The sequence below is a fragment of the Vollenhovia emeryi genome, unplaced genomic scaffold, assembly GCF_000949405.1.
Source record: "Vollenhovia emeryi isolate VEMERY1.0 unplaced genomic scaffold, V.emery_V1.0 DF939186.1, whole genome shotgun sequence".
NCBI classification, from domain to species: Eukaryota; Metazoa; Arthropoda; class Insecta; order Hymenoptera; family Formicidae; genus Vollenhovia; species Vollenhovia emeryi.
Window position 1 is genome coordinate 511681 of NW_011967180.1, and position 16886 is coordinate 528566.

The following is a 16886-nucleotide window of genomic DNA, read 5'->3' on the forward strand; positions in this document are numbered from 1 at the left end:
GATATTTATTCGGCCGCGCCGCGCGACGAAACCGTATTTCTCCATACATGCGCCGCGTATGGATGCTATAGGAAAGAATTATTGCTCACCGCACGGTGAGAGATCACCCGTTTCCGCAGACGGACGATTCTCCAGCGTACCGCTCTTATTCTTCTTTATTTTCTTCATTTTATCAACGGCAAAGTGCGCGACTAGAAAAAGAACGTAACCACATTAGCAACCCGCCACTAGTCCCCGAGAAATGGTCTTGGGCGGAAAAAGGTCCGCCCTTTCGGACGACAAATGCTTGTGTATGTGCAATTCCAGCGAAACGGTCGACGGTTTTAATCACGCGCAAAGTACGTTCTCGTTCTTAAGAGGAACGTACGCAAGAAACGTCTCGGCGGCGCGACGATAAGACGCAAGACTTGTCGGAATTTACGCGAAATTTTTAAAACGCAAGTGCAAACATTAATTAATATTCACGTTAATCACAGCACGTGGGTGGTTTAGGTGCGAAAGGACGAGGGGTAAATTATAGAGGAAAGGCCTCTATTACGAGACAGGTTTCTAATATGAGACAGCAGGTTTTCAACACCCAAATTCGGCCACAAATCTTTTTTTCGCAACGATTGCACGATCTACCGATTTTCGACTAACCAGATTTCGCTCCAAAGACAAATTCATGGTGGAATCGACTGACGCTATTAACAGAAACCCCGCTATCCCATATTAGGATCCTATCTCGTAATAGGGGACTTTCCTCCACTAATATATTCATCACTGTATCGGCAACGTCGGTCTTAAGTTTGTTAAAACTTAGGCATAAGTGAATAGTTCGAAATCGGTACTTTACACGATCCGCTTGAATCGCACCTGTCACCCGCGACTCGGTCAATGAGAAAGAACGTCGGGGCGGTGTGATTAAAAGTTGTCGCATGAAGGAACCTCTGGCAGCTCGCTCGTGAACACGGAAACGTCATATAATAAACGAAAACGTAATTAAGGAATTATCTTAACCGATCGGTTTAATTGCAGCGCAATTTCTAGCGAAACAATTTAGACAGGTTGTCGCCGCTACACTGAACAAAAAATCTGGTAGAGTCCAACCAGTCGTCTGTAAGAAAATGGACGAATCAGAATTCCTTTAGGATTTACCAGTTGTGTAGCGAGGTCCAGCAAAATTCTGGTTATGAAATATCGGGCCCTATCGTGCTAACTAGAAATTCCGTTTGGTTTAGCCAAAGTACATTCTATCGTACACGTCTTGTTGACACAAACAAAGCACTTTTCTCAGTGCACGTAAATCTTTTCGCCAATCGACTGTGCGTATTTGCGTCGCTTTCTGTCGGCTCATTGGCTGGTCGCGATATAAGTGGCAATATATCCGTCCCGTTCTGGCGAAAATCCATCCTCGGAAAATTCGATTTTAAAAATCTACCGTTTCTCCGCGGAGAGAAGCGTGTGTGTAGTGTACAGGGCGCGAGGGCCTGGCAAAACACGCTCGTTGCGGCGATGCATCGATACGCCACGGTGCATTTTCACGCCGCATCAGCGCGTAATGGGCGGGTAAGCGCGTGGAGCGCGCGGTATCAGAGATCCGGCGTGAGCGATCTCTCTACACAGGGGCGGCGGAGGGCAGGGGTCGCGGAGGGGTCGGGGGGGGGGGTGGAGGAGAGGGAAGGGGAACGAATCCGTCCGTGAAGAGAGGAGGAAAGTTAATTCCAACGATTTCTAGGAATTCGTGGAAATATCGTTGCCCGCCTGGCTGGAGAGCCGCGCGCATATTGGCTTTATTTGCACATTTCGTTTCACCCCGTTCTCTCCCTCTCCCCAACTCTCTCGCTCGTTCGCTCGCGCCCGCCGCTATTCCTCTCTCGCCGGCGCATCTCAATTTTATCGTCACGTACCGTGCCCTCCCCCTTCCTTTGCCACCCCACACCTGGCCCCGTTCTATCCTTCCCTCCGTCTCCCGATTCACAAACCGGCGTCTAACCGGAGGGGGAGGTGGGGCGCCTGGAGTCGGGACACCATCCGAGAAGCCCCCAATTTCCGACGCCCCGGACGGGGCGAAAAGGGTGGAACGACACGACCCGTCTCGTCACTAGGCGAACGGTAGTTCCTCCGACTCGCAACCACCCCTGGCTTTTCTCGTTTCGCGTCTCCTTGCCGATGCACATCCCTTGGCCCCGTTCGCCGAGCTTTTTAAGCTCCGCCACCCCCTCTCCGTGCTGCCGCCTTCGCTCTCTTCACTCGCCGCGCTATCGAGGAAATCGCGCGCGTTACTCCGGCACGGATGTTTACGGACAAATCGGGGTGTCCCGGCGGTGCTTGAAAAACGTGAATTTTTCAGTAACCACAGCGGCATCGTCAATTGCCATCGCTGGTCCCAAATTGGTCACGCACGTGCGACTTGGCCCAACAGTACTTTTCATGATCGAATAATAATGTGAGATATATACGTTTCTCGTAAACGTATAATGTAGAGCGTAGTATGACTGGTGGGTCCATTCTCTGTCGGCCCCTTTGATCTCTGCGGTCCCGATCACGTGGTACTCCGCCATTGCTTTGGCCAGGGATTCAGCGGCGCGTGTGTGTATGTACAATGATGGACAGAATGGTCGCGACACTTTTTTAAGTTACATTCCAAAACCCATTTTGAGCGCTTTCAATCTGTTTCTCAAGTAAAATTTTCCTCAGAGAAAATATTTTGCAGCATAGTATTTTGTAGCTTTTATGAAATGGCTGCAAGTTGATCGGCAACACATTTCTCGAAACTAGAACTTGGACCAAGTTCTAGCGTCGTGGACACAAGCCCTTGTAGATTAAATCCCATTTATAATCGGTCAAAACAGGAAGATAATGTTGCGTTTCAAGGTAACGAGGGCGATGATGGCGCAACAACGGTTCGAGTTACCGTATTCACTTCAGCGATTACATGGTTAATATAACTAAAGATGCAAATGCGGGAAATTAATCGCACACTTTGTGCCAACATTCATTACAGCGGGCTGTGTGAGTGGAATGTATGTACGCGCGAGCAGGTGTGTCTTCGGAGAATAGAATATGCGACCTGTGCGCTGTTCCCGGCATCACTGTTACACATTGATATATGAGTGTGTGCTTAGATTGAAGGTGATTAGATTTACGGAGAGAGCTTGTCTCGTACCTCAGCATCTTGTAACTTAACCGCGAATGGGGCGCGTTATATCGAATAAGATACGTAAGACAAATTGATCAGATAAATCGACCATAGAAAACAAGTTATGTATCTTGCATAACATACACGGAAAAAGTTTTCTCTTAAAATTTATCCTGAAAAATATATAATCGTGGGACAACGTGGTATTTTCAAGAACTTTATGAGAGTTTTTTTGAAATTTTACCATACATAATAGCGTATACACTAAGTAGAGCTATTGTTACTTTTGATAACTTCGAAGATTCGAAGCCTCGAAAGAATTCGAAGATTCGAAGTTGCCTTCGAACTTTCGAAATCTTGGATGCTTCGAATCTTCTTTATTCGCGCGAGTGGCGAATTTATTTAATGAACACTAAAAAATATTGTAAATAAAACGCACTAATTTATATGTGTTGAAAAATAGGTAATTACTTTTCAATTATAATTTTAAAGTACTATATCAAGTATATTGCATATTTGTTTAATCACGCTTTGCTTGAGAATTGTGATCATGTGATTTACGAATCTCATCCAGATGACCTATTTGTCATATTCTACATTCATTATATTAATAAATTCTGCATACTACACAGTGTAATGCAATATTTTATAATATTGGCAACAATTTTAGATAAAATATTTAAATCTAAAGTACTAAATTATTTAATAATTTAAATTTTGTAAACAATTTCTATGCATGTTAATTTTTTCCTTTTTTAATTGATGTTACAATTGTATTGTTTTTAATCTTAGACACATTCGTATTACGTCGAAGCTTCGAAGTTCGAATGTCGAGGCCTTCGAAGGAAATCACCAGTCCTAATACTAAGTATAATTACTAGTAAAATATATGGTGAAATTTCAAAAAACTCTCATAAAGTTCTTCGAAATGCCACGTTGTCCCACGATTACATGATTGTCAGGAAAATAAATTTTAGAAAAGACTTTTCTCTGTGTAGAGATCAAAGATTCCTCAGCAAAATATATTTCACCGTCGGAAAATGAAGTTAATAAATTGTAATAATAAACGAAAATGCCTATGAGATCCGAGCAAGATATAGGTAGCCTAAAAAATTTTCATGTAGTGTATGAATTTATATACCGTTTTCCACTTGTCGGACACAATGCAGCATTATTTTGACGGAATCATTGTCAGCAAATTCACATATTAAAATCGATGAACGATTTCTAATTATTTTACAAATGCTATATTTAGCATTCAATACAATAACCCCCTCTCCGTGCTGTAAAGAAATCTTAATAAAATGTATTTTTCATGTACACGAATAGGAATATGAAATATTTTTAATAAACTCTTGATATATCATCCCGTTTTAACAGCAGATGGTTGAAATTTTACGGTCGTAAATTAACATGTAACGGAATAAGAGGAGTGAATCGCATTACAACGCAGCCATTGTCCGTGGACTTGAAATAAGTTTGATCGTTCATTATGCATGCTTCTACTTCCCTATGTCTTATTTTCCACTTTCTGCCTGTGGTAACTTCTTAATAATCATCCATCTTCCGCTTTCAACGCTGTGTCACTTCGTCCCGCTTTAGTTTCCCTCCCTTTTTCTCCGACCTTCTGTTATATACGAATATAACAGAATTTTATTACAGAGGGTGTCCCATATTAAATATATAATTGCTCCGACTCGCAGATCTTTTACTAATTAATATTAAATCAATGCTTTATCGAAAATGTGATGGCAACGCTACAGTTTTTCCCAATTTTATAGATGAAAGTCCCCTATTATGAGTTAGGCTTCTGATATAAGATTAATAGGCACCGTCTGTTGGTTCCACCATTTTATTTCCCTTGGAGTGACATCTGTTTTGTGGAAAATTTATTGTTAAATAGGGTAATCGTTGCGAAAATCGATTTGCGATTGAATTTGGATATCGAAAACCTACTATCTCACATTAGAATTCTATTTCATAGTAGAGAACTTTTCTCTAGTATCATTAAATATATATCTGTGCGAATAATTAGATTTTAATATTACGGTCTCATGTTTCGTTTGAAATTATCTGAAGCATGAATTTTTAATATCTATTGCGGCAGCTAGAAAGATGAGTAAAAATTTGGCAGAGGATTGATGTCAAGATTAAATCGCATTTTTTGTTTCTTTCTTACAAATTGACTTTCTGGAAATTCTGGGAGGTGTTTCGTATAGGTGTAATTCTTCTGCAGCAATTGATTCTATTAAATTAAATGTATTGTTACAATTTGATGCGCTACTTGCAGTATTGACGGTACCTGGATACGACGTCAGGGTAAATAGACAACCCGTCATGGAAGGCTGCAACGCAGTGTTGTCCTGTACAGCCCGGGAAGATGTTAAGGAACATCTCACTGTAACCTCCTGGTTTCGTGACGACGCTATTCTCCTACCTGGAAACACAGACACCGGTGAGTAACTGCGCGTTGCGATATAGCATTTGCTATTTTAATCTAAGATAGTGCGCGTCGACGCTCAACCTTCTCGAGATCAACCCCCAAGTCAGCCCCTGTGTTCGACAACGCGCGCGGAGTGCAACGTGCATTAACGTATCCCTCATTAATTTTTCGCCTCGAGCAAAATAAGAAATTGAAAGAAATTCTAGTGCCGCACCGTCAGTTTTTTTATCGATACGCACAGAGTTGAGTGCGAATTTGTGGTTTACGTGTAAGAGTTTAGTTTACAAACGTAAACGCGTGCATGGTTAAAGCGAATGAAGACCAAATATGAGACAGGGAATGCGTTCGGGACAAACGCTTATAAATGAAGAAGTCGGACTTAATATCCAAAAAAATAGGATTCATCCCTTATCGCTCTTATCGTAATCTCTCATGCATAGTAATTTTTAATCCTAGGGTCGCGTTACTTACGGGATTATTGCAACTTTTGTGAATTACGGTGAATTTCACAAGAAGAGAATATAATTCAAAAAGGAACAAATTAACGCGATTATGACCGCCGGCGAAGCAAGATGTACAGTGGGGGAGAGAAAGAAAGAGAGGGAGAGAGGGGAAGAGAGAGAGGGTGCGAAATGCTTGATCTCTTGGATGAACATCCGGTACGCGCACGAGCTCACAGATTCGCACACCTCCTCCCCTCTCACAGGCTCGCACACACAACACACACACACACAACCCACGTACTCGCACACGCACTACTCGGGCCACACACGTACGTGCGCTAACTCGGCGATTTAGATCGTCCTGTACACGCTCAAGCATTCATGTCCCATACATATTTATGCCGCTCGGTTGCACGTAACCGGTACCGGTGTGCGCGTAACTGTACGTACGCGTGTGCCGTTGGAATATCATGGGAAGCATCGCGTCATGTCGGGGCTTGATACGTTTGTTTCGTAACTAGGCGGCTAACATTGCGTCGTCCGCATATATACGAAAGCAGCATCCGCGCGTCGCAGGCCTCGCAGGGTGCCATGCGGTTACGTGTCCCTCCCCGGCCCGTCGCGTACGCTGACGAGGGGGGAGTTCTCCAAGTTATCGTCGCGCGCGTGCGGACGCACGCCGTCGCAAGAACGGTCCGTATCGCATCCGAAGACGACGTTGTCGATCCCGCCGTCCGTCAACGGACGTCGCGCCGATATCGGCGAAGACGGAGAGGAATGAAGCGTACAGGAATGAAGCGTACAACTGCACGCTGCATCGGCTTCGGCGAAATTATATCGCGAGATTAAGGGGATCCTTCAGCCATCTTTTTTTTACCGACGCGGTCAAATCTAGTTTTTGCGCTTGTAATTCTTTTTATTAGCTTTTATGCACAAAATAATACCGGGATAAGTTGCGGACCGCATAGCAGAACTTTTTCATACTAAAAACACTCATTGTCAGTTCAGAAGTCTAATAAAAAAGATATTGGTATTTGAAAGTTTCAATTCGTAGTTCTGACTAAATTTGAAATTGGCTTTATAAAATTGCAAAATTCTTCCACACGATTAAGGTATACGCACAAAGACAAAACCAGGGACAGTCGTACGTGATTGAGATTAGTTAACCTCAGTCATTTATAAAGTGATATTTTTAACTTCTCTTCTTTTTTTATATAAAGTAGACTGTCCCTGGTTTTGTCTTTATGCGTTAGATATTAGATTTCTGAATAGAGTTTAAGTGAAAGCGTTTTCTATGCGGCCCGCAACTTATCCTGGTATTATTTTATGCATAAAAGTTAATAAAAAGAATGACAAGCGCAAAAACTATATTTGACTGTGTCGGTAAAAAAAGACGGCTTTGTTCAGACCCAACATGGAGTCAGGATGAAGTCAAAATGACATCATAATGGTTACAAAAATTATATTACCATGCGCGCCTGCTTGAATAGGCAACTCGTCGTACTGACGTGTATGTTGCTGTAACACCCTGTACATACATGTCATAGACTTATATACGTATATAAGTCTATGATACATGCGCACCCTCGAATTGAGACAACAGCTATACCGAAACGACGAGACCGCCGTCGCCAGAAGACAATTTTTCTCCTATTCTTTTGGCCTCATTTGTAGCGGGATTAATGTCACTCAACGAAGGGAAAAGGAATTAATATTTTACCTGTCGATATATTTATCCTGAAAGTGGCATTAAGAGGATCCCTCGACTATCGGCGGACTTCTTCAACCACCTTTTTTACCGATATACAGTCAAATTGTATAGTCTTTGCGCTTGTAATTCTTTTTATTAGCTTTTAGATGCACAAAATAATACCAGGATAAGTTGCGGACGGCATAGCGGAACATTTTCACATACTTAAAACACTCAGTTCAGAAGTCTAATAAAAAGATTTTATAAAGCCAATTTCAAATTTAGTCAAAACTACGAATTGAAAATTTCAAATACCAATATCTTTTTTATTAGACTTCTAAACTCAGTGTGTTTTAAATATGATAATGTTCTGCTATGCGGTTCGCAACTTATCCTGGTATTGTTTTGTGCATAAAAGCTAATAAAAAGAATTACAAGCGCAAAAGCTATATTTGACTGTGTCGGTAAAAAAGATGGCTGAGGGATCCTCTTAAACTTTAATACCATTTATTTCCGTATTGTAACGTAGAATTTGTGGAAAATATCGGATTCATAGAAAACAATAGAGGTAATTTTTTATTAAAGAAATTAAGAGACGTGAGACTCGTGTAGTGGTCTTTGCAATAGCTATCACGTCGTAACGTCGCAGATATCACACTGATTCGAGAACATGAAATTCCGGTTGTACGTTGCGGGAAGAACATGACATTTCTATCATTGACTCACGCGCACACACCGCAAGGATATCGAATCTGCGACAATAGTTCTTGTTAGACATCGTAGGGAGGAGAACCACTCGGAATCCATTCCTATTCGTGATGAATACATCTCCCGCAGATCCGGGACATATCATCATTAGAATCGTATTATTCGAGCTAAGAGAAAATGTCCCTTCACAGGTTGTAATAAAATTCGGTATAATTTTAGAGGTAATCTAATTAATTGCTCGATACTTTGTATATGTAAGCCCTCGTTTAAATTTGGAAAATAAAACTATGTCGTACACGGGGAGAATTGTCTCTGAAAATCGTGTAATTGTGGGGCAACGTGGCAGTTTGAAGAGGTTTATAAGAGTTTTCTGAAATTTTACCACACATTTCACTAGTAAAATGTATACTAACAAGTATAATTATTAGTAAAATGTTCGGTAAAATTTCACGAAACTCTCATAAAATTCTTCGAAATACCGTATTTGTCCCATATTACATGATTTTCATGATAAATTTTAAAAGAAAATTCTCTCCGTGTAGAGTCCTTTCATCTTGAAGTAATAAACGAAAAGTAACAAACTTATAAACACAATGAAGTCATTTTAGAACAACTGAAATGAGAGGACACGTGCATTCGCAGTGACTCCGCAATTTTTCACTCTTTGAGCAGCAAGTCGGAAAGTGACATTGCAACATGAAATCCATCCCGAGTGAAAATATTGTTCCGACATTAATTATTCTCCGCAAGGGATAGCGGCGCGCGAAAATCCGTAATGTTCCGAGCGCGATGAAAAAAAGATTTCTGGCAGGTCAATCCCAGATAGTCAGACAGCTTTAGCAAGTCGGTAGACCGGGCTGCTCGATGGCTGTCCGATGGTTGAGCCAAATTGAAAATTTCACGCCTGATGGTACACCCGTCCGTGATCCGAAGAGGTTTCATCGACAGATGCTCAGGATTTTGCATAACCCTTTGCTCCCGCAGACTTGAAATACGAGGGAAAATATTACTGGAACCGCGTGCACGTTCAGGGATTTATTATTGATATTTCCCAGCTTCTGAATTCTGAGGAGTCGAATAGTATTTCCGCTCAGTCTGCCGCACTATAGAAGGAAGTGGAATAAATCGCCAAGTCGATAGAAGCATTTCCTCGCTGTGATAGTGATGAGAGGGAAGATTTTTATTCGGATGAAATATCTTCAGCGCTGTGCATTGAAATTTTTCTGGTTCTAATCTGTCTGTACATGTATGTACTGCATTCTGCGCAGAAGTCGCGCGCTTTATCTGAACTGAACTCGCGGGAGCTCGTATTAATAATCGTTGTTTCGAATGCTCATTCAATAAATGTTACAAGTGACTGAAAATTTGTCGAATTACATTTTGTACAACAAAGTCTCCTTATTCAATTATCACTGAGCATAGAGAAATATTTTTAATTAATTATGCACTTAATATATGCTTATTAAAACGACAAGTTTTTAATAAAAGTTTGGCGCGAGAAAACTTGGTATTGAGTTTGCTAAAGAATCTGCAATCGAGAGAAAGCGCGGGATGCTCGAGGCACGCTGTATATTATCAAATCGATTTGTATACGCGTCCTGATTTTGTTGGCAGGTGGAAGATTCGTAGTTACCTCGCAGGGTGATCTTCATATTAGGGCAGCCAGACCGGAAGACGGCAGAGCGACGTATTCGTGTCTAACCCTACATGCCTTGACCAGCGAACGAAGGAAGAGCGAACCTGCCACTTTAACAGTCACGGGTAACCGCCAGAACCGGATAATCCTTTTGCGAGATAAATATAAAATCAAGATCCGGATTAAAATTTAATCTACTTCCGCGGATTCCGCTGTATAATAGAGTGGCCAGGAAGATTATTCCTTGCCACTCGTTCATCTCTTTTAAATTTATTATCTCCATTTTATTTGTAGAACCAACCGGTACCTCGCCGCCGCGATTGATGCAACGACCCGAAATCGCTATTTCCGCCGAAAGCGGTTCCGACGTTCACCTCACGTGCTCGGCGCAAGGAAGCCCGCCGCCGCAATTTACCTGGTATCGCGATGTTAATGGTTGGTTTAATTAGGGGAATGTTTATCGAATAAGCTATGTTAACGGTAGCGCCGAACAAACTACCAGCTGTGTTCAAACATCGATTCCTCGATAGCGCTAATACTGTATTAAGCTTAAACAATGTTGTCACATTACGAATGCATCAAAAGTAAGAAGAAAAACCGCTGCATTTAGCATAGATATATCTCTTTAATATTGAAACGCGCTATCGAACACCAACTATAGAAGAAAAAGAAATCTATTTGTTTTATCAAACGACCTGCTCTCGCTAAAAGTCAATCAGCGGATTATCACTGAAAACAGTGAATACTAATCACTGAAAATCGCAGCGGTATACTCGTAACTGTACATCAGTGACTGTTGACTCTATTCAGTGAATTCACCAATTGATTTTTAGAGAGCATAAGATGTTGGAAATTTTTCTCACTCTCGTGTACGAAACATTTGACAATTATCGACATTCGGAGCAAAGCAAATCTGAACGTATACACGACACACAAATAATTTTGTGGATATGACCGTTACAGGACAGACACATCTGAATGTCTTATTTCAGGCCACTCAATACCAGTCGAATCGTACGGCCGTATCCAGCTTTGGGGTGACTTGATGCAAATTCGTCGCGTAGATGCACAAGACGCGGGAAGATACGTTTGCCGGGCCAGCAATCAGCTTGGCGAGCAACGAGCGGAGACGCACTTGTCAGTCACATCAAAGCTAAACGCTCGGATTCAGCCGCGTGTGCAAGTATGAGTCTGATTTATGCAGATGGATAATTTTCCTCTAAATGTCCACGACATTTTACATCTATTACCAGACTAAAAGAGAGATAATGGCGCAAAGGTAGAATATTGTCACGCACAAAGGGATTATCTTCGAAATTCAGGAATTAATGTAATAAAAACTTTTGTGAAACTTTTAACCATGAAACATTACGAGGCTTATACCTAGACGTATAGTGGTGAAAGTTGTTTATCCGATATATCAGGGAAAACAATTAATGCAAATCAAGTATTTAATCCACTTACAGATCACAGTGTTCTACTTTTATCGTTAGCGTAATGGAGAACTGGGTTAAACTAAATATGATTGCGTTACCTATACTTGTGGTAATTGCGCCTACGATAATTAATTAACAATTATTTCTTTTTCCCTTCCTCTCTCTATCAACAGCATAAAATTAATTAAAACAGTTATTAAATGATGATCATTCAATAATTAATTCATCACAGATTGGCACAAGTATAAAAACATATTAAATGTGTTATTAACGTAACAAAAGCTATTCCCCCGAGGATATTAGCCTTTATTGCCTGCTGAGGAAAACTTCGAGAACGTCAACATTAAAAATCGCAGAGATAGACGCGAATCCGACCCGATCGCCAGGTATAACAAATAGATTCGCTTGTTGTTATTCGCAGGTCATTAATTCCGGCGAGACCGCCACGATGAACTGCACGGTCGAAGGATATCCGGTCGAGAGCGTTGAGTGGCTACACGACGGTGTGCCAGTATTGACCGCACAGGACACGAGGATCAGATTGTTGGCTCCCTTGGTGCTCGTGATAGGCTCCGTTGGTCGCAGAGATAAAGGGATGTATCAGTGTTTGGTGAGGAGCGACAAGGAAAACGCTCAGGCAACCGCCGAACTCAAGCTCGGAGGTCAGCGAACGCATCGTACATTTTTATTGTTTCTAGTATCCGTTCTACCTTACTTTCGCTCGGCTGTTTCTATCTATTCTTGTTCTATCATTAATTTATATGTATATACCTATATATATGTTGTCACGCGCTCCTCCGCCGCGCTCGGGCTCGTGATGCGACGGTGCGCGCACGATCAAAAGGGGCAGAAAGGACAAGAGGGGAAAGGAGACAAGGAAACGAAAGGGAAAAAGAGCAGGCAAAGGGCCTAAAACGCGCACTAGGCAGCGTCAGTTCGCGAAAACATTAAGGCTTCGGCCGCGATAATTATCACTAATCGACACCGCCCTTTACACGGGGAATCGACTGGCTCAACCTAACGATAAAGGGGCAGGGTACTTAGAGGTGGCGCGAAACGAAAGGGCTAAAACGGCGGCAGGGCGGTGAAATCGAGTGCAATAATTAAGGTAACAATTAATACGACCGCGGTCGATTTGGGTGCCTCGCAGCCCCAAGAAATGTTAGGGCTGGCGGGGCGCCGGTCCGGACTCCTTGGAGATTTACTCGACCTCCACCGGATGTAGGGGAGGCTTCGCTATAGGTGTTGTTCAGCTGGGGCTTCACTTCGATAGTCCTATTCACTGTTTTCAGTGATAATCTACTGACTTTTAGAGAGCAGGACGTCTCGGTTTTAGGGCGATCCTCTTCAAGTCTTCTTCGCATCCTTGCTTGACCTCCTCGTTCTCCGCGCCCCTCGCGACATACCAAACTTCTTATTCCTTGAACGTGCCTCGTTGCGGATGACACGACGAAGTGTCCGCTCGGGAAATTATTGTAACTTAAAAAAATAACATAACAAGCGTAACGGAAAACATTAAACATTACCTTGGAAGTTTCGGATAGCTTTCGCGGGTCCCCGACTCGTCAGGGCGGTGCGAACCGCGCCTTGTGACGGCGGAGGAGCGCTGTCACGCGGCAACAAAACGTCGACAATACATACAATGTAGTACGTCTATTCTTTACGTTCCATTATTAGATATAATATTTTAACTGTTCATTGCTTTCCGTACGTAAATTTGTCTTCTTCCGAAAGAACTGGGATGGGGTCTGTTTTAAAAAACGGATTTTGGAAAACAAATTTTTAGACACGGTTCCAGAACTCCAGTACACGTTTATCGAGCAGGCGCTACGACCGGGCCCGCCGGTTTCCCTGCGATGTTCCGCCACCGGTTCACCGACGCCCTCCTTTACGTGGCTGCTCGACGGTGAACCACTGAGCCAGATTGCGACTGGACACAGGTAGATCGTACCTATGTACCGATATATTGACATTATATCACGCTGTCTTCTAATCAGGAACTATACGCGTAGATACGCGATAGGCCAATACGTGGATCAATCCGGTGACGTGATCAGTCACTTAAACATTTCATCGGCGGGAGCTGAGGATGGTGGCCTGTACGCTTGTGTGGCGTCCAACACTTTGGCGACCGTCGAGCACAAAGCTAGATTGAACATTTACGGTACGGCACGCATTTTACATTATTTTGTATTAAATACATACAAATATAATCACGTATTAGGATGATTTTTAAGTGCGAGCATCTCTCTTAAATAGAATAAATTTAATCGGCCAAATTTTCACGATACGAATGCAAGTTTTTCATTTACGCCGAGTGCGTTAAACGGATCTATTAAAGTTACACTCTTAACTATTGAGAACAGCGTAAAAATTTTAATTGGAACTAGGAAGAGAGTCTCGAATAAGCACGAGAATTGATTTAGCCCGTGTGGAAGCGAGTTCAAAGCTGGGTAATTCTATAATAAGAAACCACTTTTAGGACCGCCGTACATCCGATCGATCGGCCCGGTACGTGCCATCGCTGGTGTCGACATTACAATAGCGTGTCCTTACTCAGGATATCCGATCACATCGGTCGGATGGACCCGAGGTGGTGCCGAGTTGCCCTTTGACATCAGGCAGCGGGTCGACAGCGAGGGCCACCTTACGATTCTCACGGTAGACCCGAATGATGCCGGTACTTACACGTGTATAGTTCGAGCAAGCTCCGGAGAGACCGCCAACAGAGATATATTATTAACTGTTAATAGTAAGTGAGAACAAAAGAATGGTCAACGTGTGAGGCAGAGCAGTAGAACTAATTAGGTTGGATGTTTCAATAAATTTATGTAGTTCTGAGAACGTTCCAATTGTATCGCCTATTTAACGACAGCTAAAACGGCCAAAACTAGCGAGAAAAACGAATATACACCAAGGGCGATACCCAGCGAGGAATGACTCATCGATCGAGGTCAAAACGATATCGAATCGACATCGACACAGTCAAATTGACGTCAATTTGACATCGTTTCGACATCGATCGACGAATCATTTCTCACCGGGTAAGTTACTGATTGGTGAAGGAGGCAATAATCTAAACGTTTTCCTTCTTTCTATATAAGTTTAATGGTAGACTAATCGTACGAACATTTTTGAATAACAATAAAGTAAAAGCGATTTAAAGTGAAAATGATCACGGAGTAATTCGAAATGATTTTCCCTTTGCTTTATTATTATCGGAAATGCATTGATATATTTTTGAAGAATTAGACGATATAATATAGGAGCATGTAACTCTTCCATTTGTGCGTACTTCGCAGGTCCACCAGTAATGAGTCCCTTCAGCTTTCCCGCGAATTCGCAAGAAGGCAGTCGTGCTCAAGTGACTTGTAGCGTGACATCGGGCGATCTTCCAATCTACATTTCCTGGTTGAAAGACGGCGAGCCACTGCCTTCCTCCCTTCGCGTAAGCATTATCTCACTTCACAAAGTTCAACTTTATACGAGGAAAATATTCGACAATTTCTCTCTACGCTCTCTTTAATTTCTGTGTCTTCGACGACAAAAGATAAAAAAAGTAATATAAACTGCAACTTCATGTAAAACTATGCACATATTTTATCTACAAAAACTAATTTTTAATCCTTTTATATTTTTCTTCGAAAAAGTTTCTTCTCTTGAAAACGAAAACACACAGTTTCTAATAATAAAAATGTTCCTGTGAAAAATATTCAGCTTTGGTGAATAATGTTCTTTAAACAAATGGAGGGCTCGATAAGAGCAAATTTTAAAAATAGCATATGAGACAATAGAGCGTTTTCGACTTTATAATGTGTAGAGAAGAATATCATTTCTCAAGTTCTCTTCTGACTCGGAAAGTATGTATCTTTTAGACTCCTTTAATTGAGATAATAAAAGTGGTGCGATGTTTGTGTTTCACGTAAATCATATTAATTCCTAGATGTGTCTGCGTTTTCGTTGTACAGATTGAAGAGCGAGGTGCCGAGTTCTTCAGCATCCTTGTCTTCAAGGAACTGTCGTCGCGGCACAGCGGCAAATACACCTGCGTGGCCACGAACAGCGCCGCGAAGGTCAACCACACGGCCGAACTTTTGGTAAAAGTACCGCCTCAATGGATATTCGAACCGTTAGACATAGCGACCCTCCTGGGCAATCCGTTGAATGTCCATTGCGAGGCCAAAGGTTTTCCACCGCCGCGTATCACGTGGCTACGTGCCAGAGGCAGAACCTCCAACGACTATCAGCCGCTGGTTGATGGTTCCGATGGTAGACTCACGATATTGCCTAATGGATCTTTGTGGACGGCTTCCGCCGGTCCGCAGGATGAGGGTTACTATCTCTGTAGGGCTAATAACGGCATCGGGTCTGGACTAAGCAAAGTGATATATGTGTCGGTGCATGGTAAGAATACGAATAATGTTTAAATTATCAACTTATAAAGATCCAATAGAAAACGTAAAAATACGAGTACATTAATTTTTTACAATTAGTCATAGGAAAATGAAAATGTCGATTACTTCGTGGATTTAGATATATTTTTTTGGAACGTGATTAAATAGAAGGAATAAAAAATAATGTCTGGTTGATAATAAAAGGGCCTTTCTTCTTTAATCAAAATCTCTAAGAATCGCTTAGTTTATCCAGTAATTTCACTTCAAATATGATATTTAAAAATTATTACAGATCCCGCTGAGCAAGCACCAAGTCAAAATTTATAATCTGTATTTTTGCAGAACCGGCAAGGTTTGAGTTCCAGAGTAAAAATGTGACGATTCGTCGTGGAGAATCCGTGACCATTGATTGCACCGTAATCGGCGATAATCCCATAGAGGTTCAATGGATGCACAACAGTGATCGATTGGATATGAGCAATCATAGACTAAGCATCGGCCAAATAAAGACTGACAACGGCCTCAAGTCCCAATTATCTGTTGCAAACAGTGATCGGCAAGATTCCGGGGTCTACAGATGCACCGCTGATAACGCTTACGGTAGAAGCGAACACCTGATTTACTTAGCAGTCCAAGGTAAAGCACACACGTTTATTGTCGAGCTTTCCCATTTCGCGCGGATCAGCGTTAATTTTTATTAACAGCCACGCATCCGAATCGGCGTGCAACAAAACCGCTTTACGCTAAATCATGTTTGTAGAGAGGCCGGATCCTCCAGCTGGACTCGAAGTAATAGAGATCGGTTCACGATCAATACGGTTATTATGGAAGCGAGCCTTCGACGGAAACAGCCCTATAAGAAATTACGTGATACAATATCGTTCGCTGAGCCACGGCATGACCGATGATTGGAATCCCGTTAAAACGCACAATATCACGTACACGCCAGGAAGCTCCAATAGCGGTAATTCTATACATCCGACTCAAAACGGTTCGTCCACATGCTCCGATCGAT

The 16886-nt window shown here is 42.2% G+C and overlaps 1 protein-coding gene across 8 annotated transcripts in view; it reads left to right on the top strand.

Moving 5' to 3' along the window:
- Positions 1-16886, top strand: part of LOC105562542 (Down syndrome cell adhesion molecule-like protein Dscam2) — a 131572-nt gene that overhangs the window by 106069 nt on the left and 8617 nt on the right. For 5 of the 8 annotated variants that reach the window (XM_012013465.1, XM_012013467.1, XM_012013472.1 and 2 more), the window contains exons 5-16: positions 5412-5576; positions 10020-10166; positions 10336-10476; positions 11034-11224; positions 11899-12139; positions 13264-13417; positions 13475-13641; positions 13960-14229; positions 14780-14925; positions 15446-15881; positions 16214-16507; positions 16632-16862. In XM_012013465.1, the coding sequence (XP_011868855.1) occupies positions 5412-5576; positions 10020-10166; positions 10336-10476; positions 11034-11224; positions 11899-12139; positions 13264-13417; positions 13475-13641; positions 13960-14229; positions 14780-14925; positions 15446-15881; positions 16214-16507; positions 16632-16862 (2583 nt within the window). The remainder of the gene's footprint in view (positions 1-5411; positions 5577-10019; positions 10167-10335; positions 10477-11033; positions 11225-11898; positions 12140-13263; positions 13418-13474; positions 13642-13959; positions 14230-14779; positions 14926-15445; positions 15882-16213; positions 16508-16631; positions 16863-16886) is intronic. The other 3 variants (XM_012013466.1, XM_012013470.1, XM_012013468.1) reach the window with 2 other exon arrangements.